Source organism: Coregonus lavaretus (genome assembly GCF_964263955.1).
Source record: "Coregonus lavaretus genome assembly, chromosome: 37".
Taxonomy (NCBI): Eukaryota; Metazoa; Chordata; class Actinopteri; order Salmoniformes; family Salmonidae; genus Coregonus; species Coregonus lavaretus.
In genome coordinates, this window is record NC_140024.1 from 4,355,724 (window position 1) to 4,375,634 (window position 19,911).

Consider the following 19,911-nt stretch of genomic DNA (forward strand, 5'->3'; position numbering starts at 1 on the left):
CTCTAGTGTCACTCCACCAAGCCTGGTAGGTCATATCCTCCATTCCTAGGTTGGAGTCCAGGATTGGGCCGTATCTCACCATCTGTTGGGAAACCACCTTCCCCATCTCCTTTCTCACCAAACCTCAGACACAGGAAATAAGACAACATCCACAAAGAACAAGTATACCCATAGAAGCTATAACTTCACCCAGAATAGTTACAACAATAGTTTTCCATTTATCAAATATGTTATCAAACCAACCGTTTATGGAGCTATCAATACCAGAGTTCTCAGCCAGTTCGTTCGTCAGCGTAGTTACTCCCCTGAAGCTCTTTTGTCACGGACCCGTCCGGTGCTATATTGTTTGAGGATGAAAATACAGCACATATATCCAAACAGAACACAAACTCCGCCCCGCTCAGCCAAAAGCATATCTAAAGCTATTCTATTCTGCCATGTCATTGAGCTAGTTGCCGCTGACTGTTCAGCTAATCCCTTTATTGCATCACGAGTGTGGTTTATAAATCTTTGCTGGTTATAGTAAATATAATTCATCCAATCTACGTTTTTATTAATTGTTGACCACCAAAAAAGACTTGATTCAAACTCAGCTGCGATCTGATTCCTAGCTTTGAATTGTTCTGGAACCCCTTCGAGGTACTCCTATCCCATCAATATATATATCCTTTCATCAAAGGATCCCGGGAGGAGGTCCCACTTTCTACGTGACAACTCACCAGTCTCTGACACGTTTGATTGTTTACATATGTAGGTGAATTCACAATCAGTTATCACCACACAACCATCAGATGTCAGCATGGGCCTGGTTTTGGTTCCTAAAATCCTCTGGCTGCAACAAAGAGGAGAGATTAGTCATGGTCTCTTTTAGTTGTGATATTCTCTGTGTAGGAGCAGGAGCTAAGATGCCCTACTCTGTATCCTATCTTACTAGTCCTAGAAAAACAATTAGAATCCCCTAAGACTTCAAACGTAGGCAACCTAGGTCGGAATGACTTTGTTATCGGGGGATACAGATAGTTCAAGTTACTACAAGACTCTTTCACCACATTCCCAGGTGGCTTGCATGGAGGATAAACCTGTTTTTGCGTACTTCAGACTTTCAGACAGTACCTACCCTTCTATGGGTCGCACTGCCATTTCTGGTAATTCCCTACTTTCACAATACTACACCTGTCCCTAAACTGTGTATGGAGATTTACATATCCCCCCCCCCCCCCGCTCGGTATGAGCAACTACATAGTCCCAGGATGTACATGGTGACATACATATGGTGATGTCCTTCCCTAAAGTCCCTAGTACTTCCCCTTTCCCTACGTCTAGCTGTCTCCTATGCCTTCGTAGACTGTGCTCAGGTATTATTTTATCAACTTGTGTTAGGTTAACTACTACTTCTGGCTGATCAGGAGGGTCTGAGTGTGTTAGGAATATGGCCCCCACAATCAGACAGCTACCTACCGTCAGGAGACCTGTGAATCCCCACCCTCGCCCTGAGAACATGTCAGACGCCAACCCATTGCTTCACCTTCTACCGAACTCACACAGGGATGATCAGACAGGGTAAGGGAATCTTCGTTAAGGAGCCAACCCCCGAGCCCTAGTGGTGATCGGTTCTTTCTCCTAACTCTGTGTTTGTTCGTCAGGTGTAACTGGGTTTACCTTTTTGCAGTGTGTGACATGCACCCAGGTGGATCTAATAGGACTTGATAGGGCCCTTCCCCAACAGGCCTGCTTCCAGTTTTTCTTTTTTTAGGGACTGGATGCTCACCCAGTCTCCTGGTGAGATAGAGTGGGTCACCTTCTCCTTTAGTTCACCTGTGGGGCACAAAACCTCTGACATACGGGTGTGGTTAATAAACTATCTTCACACATACATGTTCAGCTCTCAATTTCTATTTTTTTTTTTTTTTTATATATATATTTATTATTTAATCCTATCATTATTATTTAATCCTATCACTCCCCCTTTTTTGACACATGATTTGCCCATGTGTCAATATTACCACCTTCCTAAACAATTCCTTATGTAATTTATCATCCAATTGCCATGCCTTTCATTTTTGAGATTGTCTTTTGCTTCTTTATTGCTCCTCCCACTTCCTTTGTCTTTTATGGCAGCTAAATTCGACTTTCATCCAGTTCAGAATCAATTAGTAATCCAATCATCAATCTCTTATCTTGTAAAAACACTTATGTTTAGTTCAAACTCTGTTCTACCCAGGCTCTCCCGGGCTTGACCTGAAGACTGATTGTTGGACATGACAAGTCCATATTTAGGTCACCTAAGTCTTCTGTCTAGCAGCAAAGAATAAAAACCTCTATGTTCATGATTAACCCAGTTATATCTAATAGCCCACCAAAAAAAAAACTCATCATCTTTAAATCACGACCAATGTCATATCCCTCTTTACTCTCTACCATTTGGATAACATCCCTGATGTATGTATGCCTCCTTAGAGTTCCAAATGATTTTACCATGGGCTGCCATTGCCTTCCCATAGATAAGATCACTTAATTTACCCGCATGCAGTACATAATGGAGTACCCAAGCTTTACAGCAGTTTATCATTACCAAAAAGCTCATCATTTGTTTTTTGTTTAACGGTTTTGGCGCTTCAAGTACAGCAGTTTTCCTGGATGAGTTTAACATTCGCCCCTCCTGAGTTATAGTGTGTCCTAGGTAAATTACCTCGCTCTGCCAAAGTTGAAGTTTCTTTTTGCTCACTTTGTGTCCCTGTTCTGCCAGGAAGGTTAACAATTGGATTGTATCCCTCTTACATCCCTCCTGAGTGGGATTAGCCAATAGAATATCATCTACATAAACTAACATTTTTGGCTTCCTTCCCCAGGTTCAAACTTTCCCAAATTCCTAGTTATAGCCTGGACAAAGATTGTAAGACTTTCCGAGTAGCCTTGAGGCATCCTAGCGTAAGTCCATTTCCTTCCCTGAAAAGTAAAGCCAAACCACCCCTGACTATCCGGATGAACTGGGATACTAAAGAAAGCATTAGCTAAATCTATCACTGTAAAATAGGAGTTCTCTGGTTTCAATTGGTTCAGCAATGTATGTGGATCTGGTACACATGGAGCTCTGGGAATTATATTTCTATTAACCCCCTGCAAGTCCATGACCATCCTCCAGTCGGCGCTAGGTGCCGCCTTTTTAACAGGAAATACTGGAGAGTTGCATTGTGCCTCATCTCCAGGAATTATCACCCCTCCCTTAAGTAAATGCTCAAATGTAGGTGTTATCCCTTTTATTGCTTCTGGTTTCATAGGGTATTGCTTTTGGTATGGTCTATTATCGGATCGAGGAATCACTTGTACTGGAGCTACCCCCTTAATTAGTCCTACATCGGCTGGTCCTTGTGACCATAATTTGAACGGAATTGCTGCTAACTCAGCCTCCTGTTCCTGAGTTAAGAAAATCTCTTCCTGTCATCCGTTAAAACTTATCTCCAGATGGACACTGGGCTGGGTTTTTGCTCTCCCATTCTACTTTATTCTATATCTCCCAGTGGAGTGGCCATACTGATCCCCATTTGGTGTATTCTGCCAGTCAGTAATGTTTTTCCCCTGTTTTATCCATTTACCTAGTGATAACCATTCCTCTGAATGTTCTTTCACTAGGGCAACATGGGGGCTCCACCTTTCTCTGTACAGCCTCTGGCTCTGTGAACCCATTTTAACCCAATTTGAAAAACAACAACCACAAATAGCCAGGCCTCACTTAATTTTGGTAGCTCACTTTTATGACCTAAATACTGCCTAACTGAGATGAGCTAATCTCTTTCTCCTCGTTATAATCTAAAGATGGTAGTATACACAAAACATGATACAGATATCCCCAGTCTTAACCCATAAATAATTGTTTGTATCAATCTAATTCCTCATAACTAATCCATTAAACCACTCAAAATTCCTCGAGTATACAATGATTATTTAATTGATTACCCTATCTCTGCTACATGTGATCTCATCTCAAATGATCCATTATCAATTATTTGTTCAACCCCCTAGGAAAATCTGTCTCCCCTTCTATTGTTCCTGTCCCCCCTGTTTCACCAATCCAGAACCCACCACAGGCTGGCGCTATTCCCCCAGTGCAACAGCCAATGCATACTTGCATCCCCGTAACGAAAATAAATTATCGTTTTAAAATTGTCCAACTATTTTGTATTTTCCCGCTAACCCATTTCAGTTCGCTATTCAATTTCTTTAACTGTTCTCTCTGATTAGGCCCTAATTAATAAAACAAATACTTGCTATCGTTGATCAGCATACACTTAATGACATTCCTACCATCTGAACTATGTACTGTCTCTTACATCTCCTCCCCCTCTCCTGCTCCTTCCTACATTATGGGAGAGGCGCGGGAAACTTCCCTACAATCTTCCTTCTTAGGAAATAATGTCATTCGTACTTGTAACATATTTTCATAGACCTATCTAGAATACTACTAAAGCTATCTTATGCAACTATTAATACACGTAAAAACTCTCTCTCTCTCCACCCATTCCCTATTGAATAAGTGAGTCTTTCTATTTAACCCCAAAACACGCTACAAATAGTCCATTCAACATTACCAAACCAAATACTCCATCGTACCCATTCAATCAACACATCAGCAGTGGAATTTACACTCATAAATGCAGATTGTTACTCCATGCCTTGAAATGATAAATAGATTTCCACCAATAGCACCATTAATGATTTCTCATCTTACCCTCTGACACAAAATGAAGTTCCCTCACTGTACTACCTTAGCTCTACCATGATAATTAGTTCAATTGAACCCTCTATTTGCTTTGTACTATATTATACATTACGTCTAAAACAACATTAGTTATGGTCAGTTTATTCCACCATCACATGATCCAACAACGCCACAACCTTAAACTCATATGGGGCGGCAGGCAGCTTAGTGACCAATAGCGCCGCTCCAACAACCGAGAGGTCGCCGGTTCCAATCCCCGAGCCGACCAGGCGAAAAATCTGCCGATGTGCCCTCGAGCAAGGCACTCAACCCCAATTGCTCCCATAAATCGCTCTGGACAAGAGCGTCCGCCAAATTACCAAAAATGCAAATGTAAATGTTCTCTACTTTCTCACCCATGACGTACGTCTACGTTCGGGTGAGCAAGTTTAGAACATCTCTCGTCAGAAACCCACATGCACCTCTCAAATAATCACCCCGTGTGGCGTTCCCAGCCAACTCCCAGTCTTTCCTGGCTCCAAAAGCCACACTTTCGCTCTCTCCAGCCCCTCCCCTCGCAACTCTACCTTCCGTGTCCTCTGAGGAGCTGTGTTTCTTGTTTTAGTGTTTTCAATATTCTGCCGTTAATTAAGGTACTTTAGTCTATTTATTTAAATCAAATCATTCCCACCTAATTAGTTAAACTCGGTGCCAGATTATTTCAGCCTTAATTATTTGAAAGCAGTATTCTTACAGTGCCACACATCAAATGGTAAATCAAAACAAATAATCCAAAGTGTTTCAATTATTTAACCAATGGTTGATACGTCAAATTAAACGCCACACATCAAATGGTAAATCGAACGAATAAACCCAAGTGTTTCAATTATTTAACCAATGGTTGTTATATCAAATCAAGCGCCACACATCAAATGGTAAATCGAACGAATAAACCCAAGTGTTTCAATTATTTAACCAATGGTTGTTATATCAAATCAAGCGCCACACATCAAATGGTAAATCAAATGAATAAACCCAAGTGTTTCAATTATTTAACCAATGGTTGTTATATCAAATCAAGCGCTAAACCATATTACTTCAATTTACTTATTTAAAACCAGTTCTGCTATATCAAACGTCAAACGTTACAATTCAATTATATCAGTTCAAACGTTTCAGTTTAGTCACACTCCCATTCATCACTTTACATTTTATGTTTTCGATTGTCACTGACGGATTATACGGTTTGAGTAACCACAAATCCAACAGTTATTCCCAAATTATACAGTTTGGACAGTCACAGACATCTTTTGATTCCCAATTAGTTTTCTATCAAGGTATACAGGTTTATCATTCACACTCTCATGCATACGACAACACTCGCACTGTCTAACTTTTTATAGTACCTCATATGGGTGTCTTTTGTTAAGGTTTGCACACTTTAAACTTTATTTCCTAATTGTAATTCTCATTATTTACTGTTTCAAAATATTCTTTGTATTCACAGCCAAAAATGGCACACAGTTAAACGTAGTATACAGTTATCACACAGCAAAAATAGTACACAGTTATCGCACTCACTCACAATATACAGTCATAACCCTATCACACAGTCAAATATGTCACACAGTCATAAATGACACACCTACACTCCACACACAATCTATTTGGGCACACAGCCTCTTCTATTTGGGCACACAGTCTCCTCTACTATCTTTAAAAATACTCTGCTGAACCTAGCCATATCCTCGAAGTTATGGACCTTGCCAGTCGCTAGTATTTATCTAAAATTTCCCGAACCTAGCCGTATCCTCGTAGTTACGGACCTTGCCGGTGTAATTCTACGAACCTAGCCGTATCCACGTAGTTACGAACCTTGCCGATAGCAATTACTTAAGTCAATTATTCCCTGTATCTCCGAACCTTAGCCGTATTGTCGCAATTACGAACCTAGCCGTATCCACAGTACGGACCTTGCCGGTAGAACAAATACTCTCTGGTACCATGGTTTAACATCACATTCACCAAAGGTTTGTTTGTCACAATATTGTGCTTATCTACTCATAATAGTTTCATAATTTAGTTCACTTACATCAGACAGTTGTTTCACAAAATTAATTTGGATAAAGCCAATGTGCAGATCTTTAGTTATTTAACAATAGGTATCTGCTTACCTTTGTAGTAGTCCGGACTTTTTGTGAAACACACAGTCCAATGAAAGAGGTGACCAAATGGGCCGGACAATACCCAGCGAAGTCCCTTCTACCAGATCACGTCGGAAGTCACCAATTGTCAAAGTTGCGTCAATTCAAATCTGGCATTAGGAACAAAAGAGGTCAACATGACTTCTAAGATATACTAGTTATTTTAATTAATGCAAAAACCTTCAATGGTAAATATGATGTTTCGTATATATATGGGCTCCTTGAAATACCTCGCAGGGCATTCAGAGAACTAAATCCATTGTTTTAGGTTCTTCCTCAAACACTCTGACAGAGAGAGTTTCCCACCTCTCTGCTGGCCAATCAGAGTAGAGACTTGAGCGTGGTTTAGACTTACTCAGCCAATCCGTTGGCGCACAGGCTAGTCCCCCGCCTCTTAGCGCATCCCTGTTTCCAGGCATACGTTTATCATAACAACCTGTCATAGTGAGAAGAGCCAGCTCCCCTAGACACCATTCCTACGTCCAAGGATGGTTCACAGATCACAAAGAACCAGTATTGTCTAGTATTTGGAGACACAAATCCTTATCTCATTTTACCCCCTAAAATAGCTCTTCACATCAATCACAGCTTGCCAGGTGACACAACCTACATCAGCCCAGTCTAGAATGCATTCTTTCTAAGTTAGTCATCCCATCAATTATAAAAATAATAAATCCCCCATAGTTAGAGCAAATTAAGCAAGAATATCGACGTAACTTGTAACGATGAAAGAAGAAAAAATCGGTTTTCCATTGCACGATAAATGATAATTGCCCTTATTTTAAACTCGCCAGATCGTTTTCCATCAATGGATGTTGAATTAACTCGTTTCATTGTAAATATGTTTGAGGGATGAAAGTTGGACAGAGGATCTCAAAATCTCTGTGCAAGAAACACTTGGACAACCTTCAAAAGAACGTTAGGCTATTTTCTGGCAATTGTGCCATTATTGTATGCCTGATGTTAAGACTACAAACCATTATAAATGGCCAATTTGCAAGATTGACTTGTCATTTCAATAGGCATTGGCTAGGCCTACTAAAATCTGGGTTTATGACTGTAATTCAACTTTACCATGGTTTGGTTAGCTAGATGCAGGTAGCCTATAGCCTACAGTAGCCTAGGCATGATGTAAATTGACAGACTCATTTATTTAACATGAATAGCGAGGCGATTTCAAGGTAAGAAGTGCTTATGTTGCCCAATAGCCTGCTGGAATAGGCTACTGAGGTCTACAACAACAATAAACTGAAGTTGTAGGCTATTTATTAAATACGTTTGCCAGCTCCAGGTAGGCTACACAAGTGGCAAAAATTGATTTGCAATGACTCCAGTGATATCATCATTTCAACATATTTATTGTTTCAAATGGTAGGCTACAGTAGCCTGCACAGAAATTAATAGGCTACTTAACGGCCGACAGATGTATCCAGGGGTGCAACTTTGGTTTTAGAAGTGGGGGGGGGGGCATCATTTTTATTTATTTTATTTATTTATTATTTTTTCTCCAGTCAGATAAACACTCCAAACAGCCTACCCGACAGCTTGGAGGCGTCCGCATGGCCCTAAAGCACACAGTTGCCTTGTTTTGTGTCACATTCCAATGATAAAACTGGGGGGGGGTACAAAAATGCAATTTCAGAATGTGGGGGGGGACATGTCCCCTGTCCCCAGTGAAAGTTGCGCTCCAGTATTTGCAGTGTTGACCCTTCTTTTTCCAAGACTGCCCTGGCATGGCATGCTGTCAATTAACTTATGGGCCACATCCTGACTGATGGCAGCCCATTCTTGCATAATTAATGCTTGGAGTTTGTCAGAATTTGTGGGTTTTTGTTTGTCCACCCACCTCTTGAGGATCGACCACAAGTTCTCAATGGGATTAAGGTCTGGGGAGTTTCCTGGCCATGGACCCAAAATGTCGATGTTTTGTTCCCCGAGCCACTTAGTTATCACTTTTGCCTTATGGCAAGGTGCTCCATCATGCTGGAAAAGGCATTGGTCGTCACCAAACTGTTCTTGGATGGTTGGGAGAAGTTGCTCTCAGAGGATGTGTTGGTACCATTCTTTATTCATGGCTGTGTTCTTAGGCAAAATTGTGCGTGAGCCCACTCGCTTGGCTGAGAAGCAACCCCATGGTTAACAGAGGAAGAACAATGATTTCAAGCACCACCCTCCTTTTAAAGCTTCCAGTCTGTTATTCTAACTCAATCAGCATGACAGAGTGATCTCCAGCCTTGTCCTCGTCAACACTCACCTGTGTTAACGAGAGAATCACTGACATGATGGCAGCTGGTCCTTTTGTGGCAGGGCTGAAATGCAGTGGAAATGATTTTTGGGGATTAAGTTCATTTTCATGGCAAATAGGGACTTTGCAATTAATTGCAATTCATCTGATCACTCTTCATGACATTATGGAGTATATGCAAATTACCATCATCAAAACTGAGGCAGCAGACTTTGTGAAAATTAGTATTTGTGTCATTCTCAAAACTTTTGACCACGACTGTAAATACAGGGATTGTGCAAAAATGTGTACACTCTTTTTGAATTGGAAGCATTGTGATGCAAGCGGCAATCTGCCTTTGAAACAATAACAGAGGGCACCCGTTTCGGTAAAAAGCTGAGGGATGGGGCTGGAGAAATGTAACCACTCTCAAATTCATAGACAGCGCTAAGGAAGCAAGGACGCTCTGGATATGAGCGTCTGCTAAATGACGTAAATGTAAATGTAAATGACTTACCATCCATGATATCAACATTCTAGTTTTAACCATGTGTTGAGGCTATATAGTGTTCCTTTACAATTGCTTTGGAGTAAAACAAGTACATTGGAGTTAAACAAGCTTATATTTTGGGTTCTGTGGTACGGCAGTTGAATTAAGCTCATGAGGCATTTATAAGTTATATTCTTCAAGAATCAATGGGTACATATCATTCATTTAAGAGTCCAAAAATGGATGTAGCAACGGCCTTTAAGGTCACGTGACCATACCGATCATTTTCCAAATAAAAGTCCCCCGATTTGTTTTTTACTTGAACATTATCAGTTTTACAATACTTTTTTTCTGATTCTAAATTATGAAAAGGTTACTTTAATATACATTTATTGAAAACACAAACAATACTTCGACTTTTGGACACAGATGTTTGCTCTCTACAATGAAATAACAGATCAAATCTAGTTGTACTTGTTAAATCATTAAGAAAAAACAGACATAAAATGAGACCTAAGACAGGTTATTGTTTTCATACTGAAATCAATTTAATCATATGTACATTAAGACTTTGTAGCAACAGTATCTAGGCTTACATAGTTGTTGGCTGTTAGTAAAAAGGCAGACATTTCTGAAGCGATCAACGACCATGTTACCCCTGCTTTGACATGCTTACATTGTATAGGCATATTGATCACACAAATTGCTGCCAACTAACTACCAGTGGATCAATATATACTTCCATTTCATTTGTGTATTATTCAAAGATGATTTTGGCAAAGCCAGAGCAGCAGTCATAGGTCTTAGTCCCATTCCTAGCACCTTGTCTATGCTTGTCAATGACACAGTGGGGAATTCAGGCAATAACTCACTGGGGATGCATTAGCTACAGGAAGCTGTTTTCTACAATCTACCCTCCATCACTCCCCTTTGCGGATCTGAGGCGACAGTTCGATCACATCCGCAAAAGGGAGTGATGACACAGCCTGGGTCATTCGGTTGGAAGATATGGAGAAAGAAACAGAACAAACGACTGATTTCACACCAAGATGGTATACTACTAAAGTGACTTTAGAAAGTATTCATACCCCTTGACTTATTCCACATCTGTTGTGTTACAGCCTGAATTCAAAATGGAATAAATATATATGTTCCCCCTCATCCATCTACACACAATACCCCATAATTACAAAGTCTAGGTCCAAAAGACTTGTCAACAGCTTCTACCCCCAGGCCATAACACTCCTGAACAGCTAATCATGGCTACCCGGACTATTTGCACTGCCCCCCCACCCCCACCACATATTTTTACGCTGCTGCTACTCTGTTAATTATTTATGCAGTCACTTTAACTCTACCCACATGTACATATTACTTCAACTACCTCAACTAGCCGGTGCCCCCGTACATTGACTCTGCACCGGTACCCCCCTGTATATATATAGCCTCCCTACTGTTATTTTATTTTACTTCTGCTCTTTTTTTCTCAACACTTTTTTGTTTTATTTTACTTTTTTATTAAAAAAATAAATGCACTGTTGGTTAAGGGCTGTAAGTAAGCATTTCACTGTAATGTCTGCACCTGTTGTATTCGGCGCATGTGGCCAATACATTTTGATTTGATTTGAAAACATATTTTTAGACATTTTTGCAAATGTATTGAAAATGAAATACAGAAATATCTAATTTACATAAGTATTCATGCCCCTGGATCAATACTTTGTAGAAGCACCTTTGGCAGCGATTACAGCTGTGAGTATTTCTGGGTAAGTCTCTAAGAGCTTTCCACACCTGGATTACGCAACATTTGCCCATTGTTCTTTTAAAAATTCTTCAAGCTCTGTCAAATTGGTTGTTGATAATTGCTGGACATTCAACAACCATTTCCAGATACTGCCATAGATTTTCAAGTAGATTTAAGTCAAAACTAACTCGGCCACTCAGGAACATTCACGGTCTTCTTGGTAAACTACTCCAGTGTAGATTTGGCGTTGTGTTTTAGATTATTATCCTGTGAAAGGTGAATTCATCTCCCAGTGTCTGGTAGAAAGCAGACGGAACCAGGTTTTCCTCTAGGATTTTGCCTGTGCTTAGCGACATTCCATTCCCAAACATAACACATTGAATTTATTTAGGACAAAAAGTTAATTGCGCTGCCACATTTTTTGCATTATTACTTTAATATTTTGGAATATTTTTATTCTGTACAGGCTTCCTTCTTTTCACTCAATTAGGTTAGTATTGTGGAGTAACTACAATATTGTTGATCCATCATCCATTTTCTCCTATCACAGCCATTAAACTCGAACTGTTTTAAAGTCAATCTTGGCCCCAGATGAAATCCCTGAGCAGTTTCCTTCCTCTCCGGCAACTGAGCTAGGAAGGACGCCTGTATCTTTGTAGTGACTGGGTGTATTTATACACCATCCAAAGTGTAATTAATATCTTCACCATGCTCATAGGGATATTCAATGTCTGCTTTAAAAAAAAAACACAAATACATTTGCCCATCTACCAATAGCCGCCCTTTGCGAGGCATTGGAAAACCTCCCTGGTCTTTGTGGTTTAATCTGTGTGTGAAATTCACTGCTTGACTGGGGGACCTTACATATAATTGTATGTGTGGGGTAGAGATGCAAGGTAGTCATTCTAAAATCATGTTAAACACTATTATTGTACACAGAATGAGTCCATTCAACTTATGACTTCAAATGATTTAGGCTTGCCATAACAAAGGGCTTGAATACTTAACTCAATAATTTTTTTATTAATTTGTAAAAATTTCAAAAAACATAATTCCATTTTGACATTATGGGTGGGGTATCATGTGTAGGACAGTGACAAAATCTCAATTTAATCAACTTTAAATTCAGGCTGTAACAACAAAAACATGGAAAAAGTCAAAAGGTCTGAATACTTTCTGAAGGCACTGTATATTTCCTATTGCTTATTTATGTTGTGAATAAATGCATTTGAAATGTTAAATGTATGTATATGATACTTGAGAATCTGAGGATTGTTATTTTTTGTAATCAAATCATTTTTCAGCATTATGAAGGATGGGAGCTATAATGATGATTAAGGCCGAGATACAATCTGATCGCGGATTTAGACAATGCGCCATTTATACTGAACAAAAATATAAACGCAACATGCAACAATTTCAAAGATTTTACTGAGTTGCAGTTCATATGAGGAAATCATTAGGCCCTAATCTATGGATTCCACATGACTGGGAATACAGATATGCATCTGTTGGTCACAGATACCGTAAAAAAAAAAAAACAAGTAGGGGCGTGGATCAGAAAACTAGTCAGTATCTGGTGTGACCACCATTTGTCTCATGCAGCGTGACACATCTCCTTCGCAAAGAGTTTATCAGGCTGTTGATTGAGGCCTGTGGAATGTTGTCCCACTACTCTGCAATGGCTGTGCAAAGTTGCTGGATATTGGCGGAAACTGGAACACGCCATTGTACACGTCGATCCAGAGCATCCCAAATATGCTCAATGGGTGACATGTCTGGTGAGTATGCAGGCCATGGAAGAACTGGGACATTTTCAGCTTCCAGAAATTGTGTACAGATCCTTGCGACATAGGCCTGTGCATTATCATACTGAAACATGAGGTGATGGCAGTGGATGAATGGCATGACAATGGGCCTCAGGATCTCGTCACGGTATCTCTATGCATTCAAATTGCCATCGATAAAATGCAATTGTGTTCATTGTCCATAGCTTATGCCTGCCCATACCATAACCCCACCGCCACCATGGGGCACTCTGTTCACAACGTTGACATCAGCAAACCGCTCGCACACACAAAGCCATACACGTGGTCTGCGGTTGTGTGTCCGGTTGGACGTACTGCCAAATTCTCTAAAATGACGTTGGAGGCGTATTATGGTAGAGAAATGAACATTAAATTCTCTGGCAGCAGCTCTGGTGGACATTCCTACAGTCAGCATGCCAATTGCATGCTCTCTCAAAATCTGAAACATCTGTGGCGTTGTGTTGTGTGACAAATTTTAGAGTGGCCTTTTATTGTCCCCAGCACAAGGTGCACCTGGGTAATGATCCTGCTGTTTAATCAGCTTCTTGATATGCCATACCTGTAAGGTCGATGGATTATCTTGGCAAAGGAGAAATGCTCACTAACAGGGATGTAAACAAATTTGAGCACAACATTTGAGAGAAATAAGCTTTTTGTGCGTATGGAACATTTCTGGGATCTTTTATTTCAGCTCATGAAACATGGGACCAACACTTTATATGTTGCGTTGATATTTTTGTTCAGTGCAAGTCATTTCCGATTGAGCCGACATATGCAGCATTAACAGTGAATGTAGTCTCCGCGAGAACATTGCCTTTAAACTGTGCATTGCGGACAAAGCAGAATCAGATTTAATTTCAACCTTCGTCACATAGGCCCAATTTCAAATCAACACCTAGCCCCTAACCCTAGGCACTTCATGTAGATCTGAAATAAATAGCTGTAAAAGTAAGGTAATAGTTCCCCCTTGGTCTAGATTAGCACCTAGGTGGTAGTTGCTAGTGGCTATTTTGAATTGGGCAATGAGAGTGAGATCTGATGAGCAGTGTCTAAAATAAAAGGCCTGCCATAGGGTAAAATCACCACATCCTTTTCACTAGTTCATATGAAATTGATGTGATACATAGACCTAGATTATGAACAATTGGATGTAAACACAAATTACAGGCCAAGGTATATGACAACATGTATTGGTGATGATGATGTCATCTGCCCAACAAGGACGATTTCCTCTCCAGATGTAAAGAAAGAGGGATAAGGATAGAGGGGCGAGGAAGAAAGAAGGATGAAGGGATAGGGAGCGAGAGGAAAACCAGATAACCCCCAGGGTCCGGTTCAGTTCTTTATCCATACCTGGACGTCTGAGCACACATCAAAAGCTCCTCCTGAATAACTTAACTGTAGAGTTCCTGGCTGTCTGTATTTAGATTCATTCTGTGTATAGAAATACTGCGGCAGTCTGCCAAGTTAGAATCTCTTCATCTGTCTGCGCTCCTGTCGTCTCTGCTTCTTCTCATTCACCTCCTCTGGGGCGGCACCAGAGTTCTCGGCCGAAAACCAGGGGCTTAGGAAGTTGACCCACAGCAGGAACATTGCACGGGCCGGGGCCTGACACACACACAGATTGATTAAGAGATCAATAATGGCCATGATAAAGGGAAAATAAACAACCAAAGAGAGCGAGTACAGCAAGTATGGGATAAACTCTTACCAGTAGCCAAAGGTACCAGAAGTAGGAGGAGATGGTGCTGAGCACTTGTACTATGGCAGTTAGCAGGATAACATCCTTCAGATGCCTATAATGACAAAGAATCCATCATAACGCACCACACTACCATTATAGCTTTGAGAAATATACCCTTGAAGGGAGATAAGGGCACCATTGTTACATGCATTTTGAACATGCTGTGATACTCACCAATTCTCTCACACACATACTGTATGTTCGCACACTCATGTTCACAGAAACAAACACACTCCTGCAGTGTGAGCACTCACTCTGCCATCCCCTGCTCCATGTTCAGATCTATTCCTCCGTCCAGCAGACTCCCATCCTCACCAAACACTGCTTTGGCCATGGCAGTCATGGAGCGGTAACTGCCCACATACACTGCCAGGGCAAACACCATTGCAAACTACAGGGGTGGGAGAATGAGATGGAGGAAGGAAGAAGAGAGAGACAGGGGGAATGAGACCGTGGGGGAGAGACCAAGAAGGGAGGAACGAGAGAGAGGGAGAAAATAAAAAAGTAGAGAGCGTTAGTAATCCGCAATCGTCCCAGTTTCACTGCTCAACAGTAGAGGAGCCATCAATGTCAATAACATACACAGAATGAACTCACCCATGTCCAAAACGTTGAAGAGCTATAGAAGACCAAGAGGTTTAACGCAGTGTATATCGCCTAGGAGAGAAAGAAGTGTCAGGTGCTGTACTAGTCACAATTTCCATTCAAAAAGTAACATTGACAAGGAAGATGATGTCTTACGTTAGCGCCCAAGATTACTCTGGTGTAGAACTTGAGTGTCTCCTCATTCTCCTCATAGATTTGCTTCTTGCCTTTAGTGCCGACCTTACCTTTGGGCTGTGTGCATTAGAAAGGTGGGCTGTTAGTGTAGTCAACATTGCATGGACTTCAGAAATAAGAAAGCTTACCAGCAATTAACTTACTAGCATCAATATGGACACAGGCTGTGTAGGGTTTGTTAACTAACGTTGGCTCAAGCTAATTAATTGGCTTTGATACACATTAGTTTATCATTCTATCAAATGAATTAGCCAATAGGTACACATAACTGAAGGTGAGTTAGTTGCTGTGGTGTTATAACGCTTAGTAGGCTCGTTATCCTATGTAGTCAACTTGTCTGCCCAACCTGTCTGAAACATACGCAGGTGAAAGATCCACCTACCGCCATTAGTTCCTTAACCCTGTGCTGCTGTTCCCTTCACGTACGCGTAGTAGGTCCTTTTTTGACATCGACTTGTACAGTATTCGAGCAATTTAGATGGACTGTTATACCAACCACAGGCTTGAAGTTCAACTGTAACGAGATCTCAATGAAGGTAACACATCAGCGTTTACGAATTACACTTCCGGCGCAGGTTAGACGTCACTATTTAAAAGTGTTTGGACTTTGCAAAACGACTTTGTCGCCACCTGGCGTCATGAACGTGAATGCATTAAACTACAGCGTTTGTAGTTGTACAATTTTTGAACATTTACCAATATAACAATAGGCCCGCTCAACCAGAACCATTTTGACAGCCAAGCCTGACAATAACTATATAGATTCAAAATAAAACATAAGCAAATCAAACATATGAACCTGCTTCAAATATGGGGCCAGATAGATGGTGATGTGGTCCTCTGTAGCTCAGCTGGTAGAGCACGGCGCTTGTAACGCCAGGGTAGTGGGTTCGATCCCCGGGACCACCCATACACAAAAATGTATGCATGCATGACTGTAAGTTGTTTTGGATAAAAGCGTCTGCCAAATGGCATATTATTATTATCATGAGATCAGCTCCACTCCATACCAGCAGTGAAAGAGCAGCTTCACTGGGCTCCTGGCCTGCAGAGTTCAGTACTACTGCACTCTGTCCTGTTGGGTTAGGTCTGACTGGTTCGAAAGTATTTCCATACGTTCACCACTTGAGGTCACGAACTCAAAAGACAATCTTTGAATTATCACATTTTGATGAAGCCCTGACCACTGTAGTGAAATAAAAACAATAGTGCCCATGTAACATTTATTTTTAGCATTTCTAATCCCTGAAACCAAAGATTTCCCAAGGGCTCAGGATTTAACCATGTATTCAAAATCAGACCATAGCAGGGCACAGGGATGAAGCCAGTCATCTCAGGAGTGGAAGTAACCTGGGTCAACAATGCATTATGAGCAATAAAGTATAACCTCATCTAACATTAGGAATTTACCACCTTCATTTTCATTTTATTTCACTGGTATTTTATCACCACCATTACCTGCATCACTTGAACTGATAGAGGATCCGTTTGGTTATTTAAATAATAAATAAATAAATAATCCTGAACCAACACTTGCACTTGACTTACACACCCTTACTAGCTCTGACTTTGCTGATAGCTACTTTATTGAGGGAAAGTGTACTTACATTGGATACATTACTCAAATGTAATGCTGGTGTGGGCAGTTGCACTCTGAGAAGTGTTACCACTGGGTGGATACAGTGAGGAAAAAAAGTATTTAGTCAGCCACCAATTGTGCAAGTTCTCCCACTTAAAAAGATGAGAGAGGCCTGTAATTTTCATCATAGGTACACGTCAACTATGACAGACAAAATGAGATTTTTTTTCTCCAGAAAATCACATTGTAGGATTTTTAATGAATTTATTTGCAAATTATGGTGGAAAATAAGTATTTGGTCAATAACAAAAGTTTCTCAATACTTTGTTATATACCCTTTGTTGGCAATGACACAGGTCAAACGTTTTCTGTAAGTCTTCACAAGGTTTTCACACACTGTTGCTGGTATTTTGGCCCATTCCTCCATGCAGATCTCCTCTAGAGCAGTGATGTTTTGGGGCTGTCACTGGGCAACACGGACTTTCAACTCCCTCCAAAGATTTTCTATGGGGTTGAGATCTGGAGACTGGCTAGGCCACTCCAGGACCTTGAAATGCTTCTTACGAAGCCACTCCTTCGTTGCCCGGGCGGTGTGTTTGGGATCATTGTCATGCTGAAAGACCCAGCCACGTTTCATCTTCAATGCCCTTGCTGATGGAAGGAGGTTTTCACTCAAAATCTCACGATACATGGCCCCATTCATTCTTTCCTTTACACGGATCAGTCGTCCTGGTCCCTTTGCAGAAAAACAGCCCCAAAGCATGATGTTTCCACCCCCGTGCTTCACAGTAGGTATGGTGTTCTTTGGATGCAACTCAGCATTCTTTGTCCTCCAAACACGACGAGTTGAGTTTTTACCAAAAAGTTCTATTTTGGTTTCATCTGACCATATTACATTCTCCCAATCCTCTTCTGGATCATCCAAATGCACTCTAGCAAACTTCAGACGGGCCTGGACATGTACTGGCTTAAGCAGGGGGACACGTCTGGCACTGCAGGATTTGAGTCCCTGGCGGCGTAGTGTGTTACTGATGGTAGGCTTTGTTACTTTGGTCCCAGCTCTCTGCAGGTCATTCACTAGGTCCCCCCGTGTGGTTCTGGAATTTCTGCTCACCGTTCTTGTGATCATTTTGACCCCACGGGGTGAGATCTTGCGTGGAGCCCCAGATCGAGGGAGATTATCAGTGGTCTTGTATGTCTTCCATTTCCTAATAATTGCTCCCACAGTAGATTTAATCAAACCAAGCTGCTTACCTATTGCAGATTCAGTCTTCCCAGCCTGGTGCAGGTCTACAATTTTGTTTCTGGTGTCCTTTGACAGCTCTTTGGTCTTGGCCATAGTGGAGTTTGGAGTGTGACTGTTTGAGGTTGTGGACAGGTGTATTTTATACTGATAACAAGTTCAAACAGGTGCCATTAATACAGGTAACGAGTGTAGGACAGAGGAGCCTCTTAAAAAAGAAGTTACAGGTCTGTGAGAGCCAGAAATCTTGCTTGTTTGTAGGTGACCAAATACTTATTTTCCACCATAATTTGCAAATAAATTCATAAAAAATCCTACAATGTGATTATCTGGATTTTTTTCCCTCAATTTGTCTGTCATAGTTGACGTGTACCTATGATGAAAATTACAGGCCTCTCTCATCTTTTTAAGTGGGAGAACATGCACAATTGGTGGCTGACTAAATACTTTTTTTCCCCACTGTATGTGGTTGTTGGGGGACTAGTGCTTCCGGTGGAAGGGTTGAAACCATGTGGACCTAACTTCTCATCTTCAGATTGGTCAGGCTTGTCGTTTGACAAGGCTCCGCCCTGACTAGGTTTACTTGAGTCATCATGTTCAGTGTCACTGATGTGTTTGGGAACAGTCAATGAGCTTATAGAAGTGTCACTGATATGATGGCTGTTTTGGGAAGGTTTAAACCTGCTCTGAACAAGGCTATTTGGGGTATTAGTAGGCTCAGGGTGCCAGAGGCCTAGTCTGATACCTCTTAGACTGTAACTCTCCATATAAACATGCTCAAAAGCGCTAGGGCAGGGATCCCTAACTGGCGGCCTGCGGGTGGTTTAATTTGGCCCCCCAAGTTTTCTGAGCAAAAAAAAACAACATTTTTTTTATTATTGTTGGACATAAAAGCACCAGGAAATGAGTTCCAAGTGATTTTATTTAAGAAATCTGTTCCCAAGTATTCCCATGAATAATAGAGATACGCGTGATCATATATAAATGCAAGCAAGGTTTGAAATGATTATGTTTTAGTCAAACATCATATCTGTTTGGGCTTCTTGCAGTCAATTGCAGTCTCCTAATTATTTGTAATTATAAACTAGGTGGTTCGAGGCCTGAATGCTGATTGGGTGACAGCCGTGGTATATCAGTCCGTATACCACGGTTATGACAAAACATTTATTTTTGCTGCTCTAATTACGTTGGTAACCAGTTTATAATAGCAATAAGGCACCTCGGGGGGTTGTGGTATATGGCCAATATACCACGTCTAAGCGTCATGCATAAGAACAGCCCTTAGCCATTGGCCATACAGTGCATTCGGAAAGTATTCAGACACCTTCACTTCTTCAACATTTTGTAACATTACGGCCTTATTCTAAAATTGATTAAATTAATTGTCCTCATCAATCTA

At 41.0% G+C, this 19,911-nt stretch overlaps 1 protein-coding gene across 1 annotated transcript; it reads right to left on the bottom strand.

Annotated features, from left to right (window-relative positions):
• Positions 1–12,353: 12,353 nt before the first annotated feature.
• LOC311111773 (transmembrane protein 208-like) lies at positions 12,354–16,245 on the bottom strand. The gene is made up of 6 exons (XM_084154599.1): positions 16,073–16,245; positions 15,652–15,747; positions 15,508–15,567; positions 15,165–15,301; positions 14,878–14,962; positions 12,354–14,774 (listed from the first exon to the last, which is right to left on the bottom strand). Exons 1-6 carry the CDS (start codon positions 16,076–16,078, stop codon positions 14,634–14,636), a joined length of 525 nt encoding a protein of 174 aa, XP_084010725.1. The 5' UTR covers positions 16,079–16,245; the 3' UTR covers positions 12,354–14,633.
• Between the last annotated feature and the right edge of the window lie 3,666 nt (positions 16,246–19,911).

Bases quoted from the DNA above. Each gene is read 5' to 3' on its own strand.
- LOC311111773 (XM_084154599.1), bottom strand. The intron at 15,568-15,651 runs GTAAGACATCAT...TTTCTCTCCTAG, and splicing joins GAGTAATCTTGGGCGCTAAC to GCGATATACACTGCGTTAAA. The intron at 15,302-15,507 runs GTGAGTTCATTC...CCACCCCTGTAG, and splicing joins CTTCAACGTTTTGGACATGG to TTTGCAATGGTGTTTGCCCT.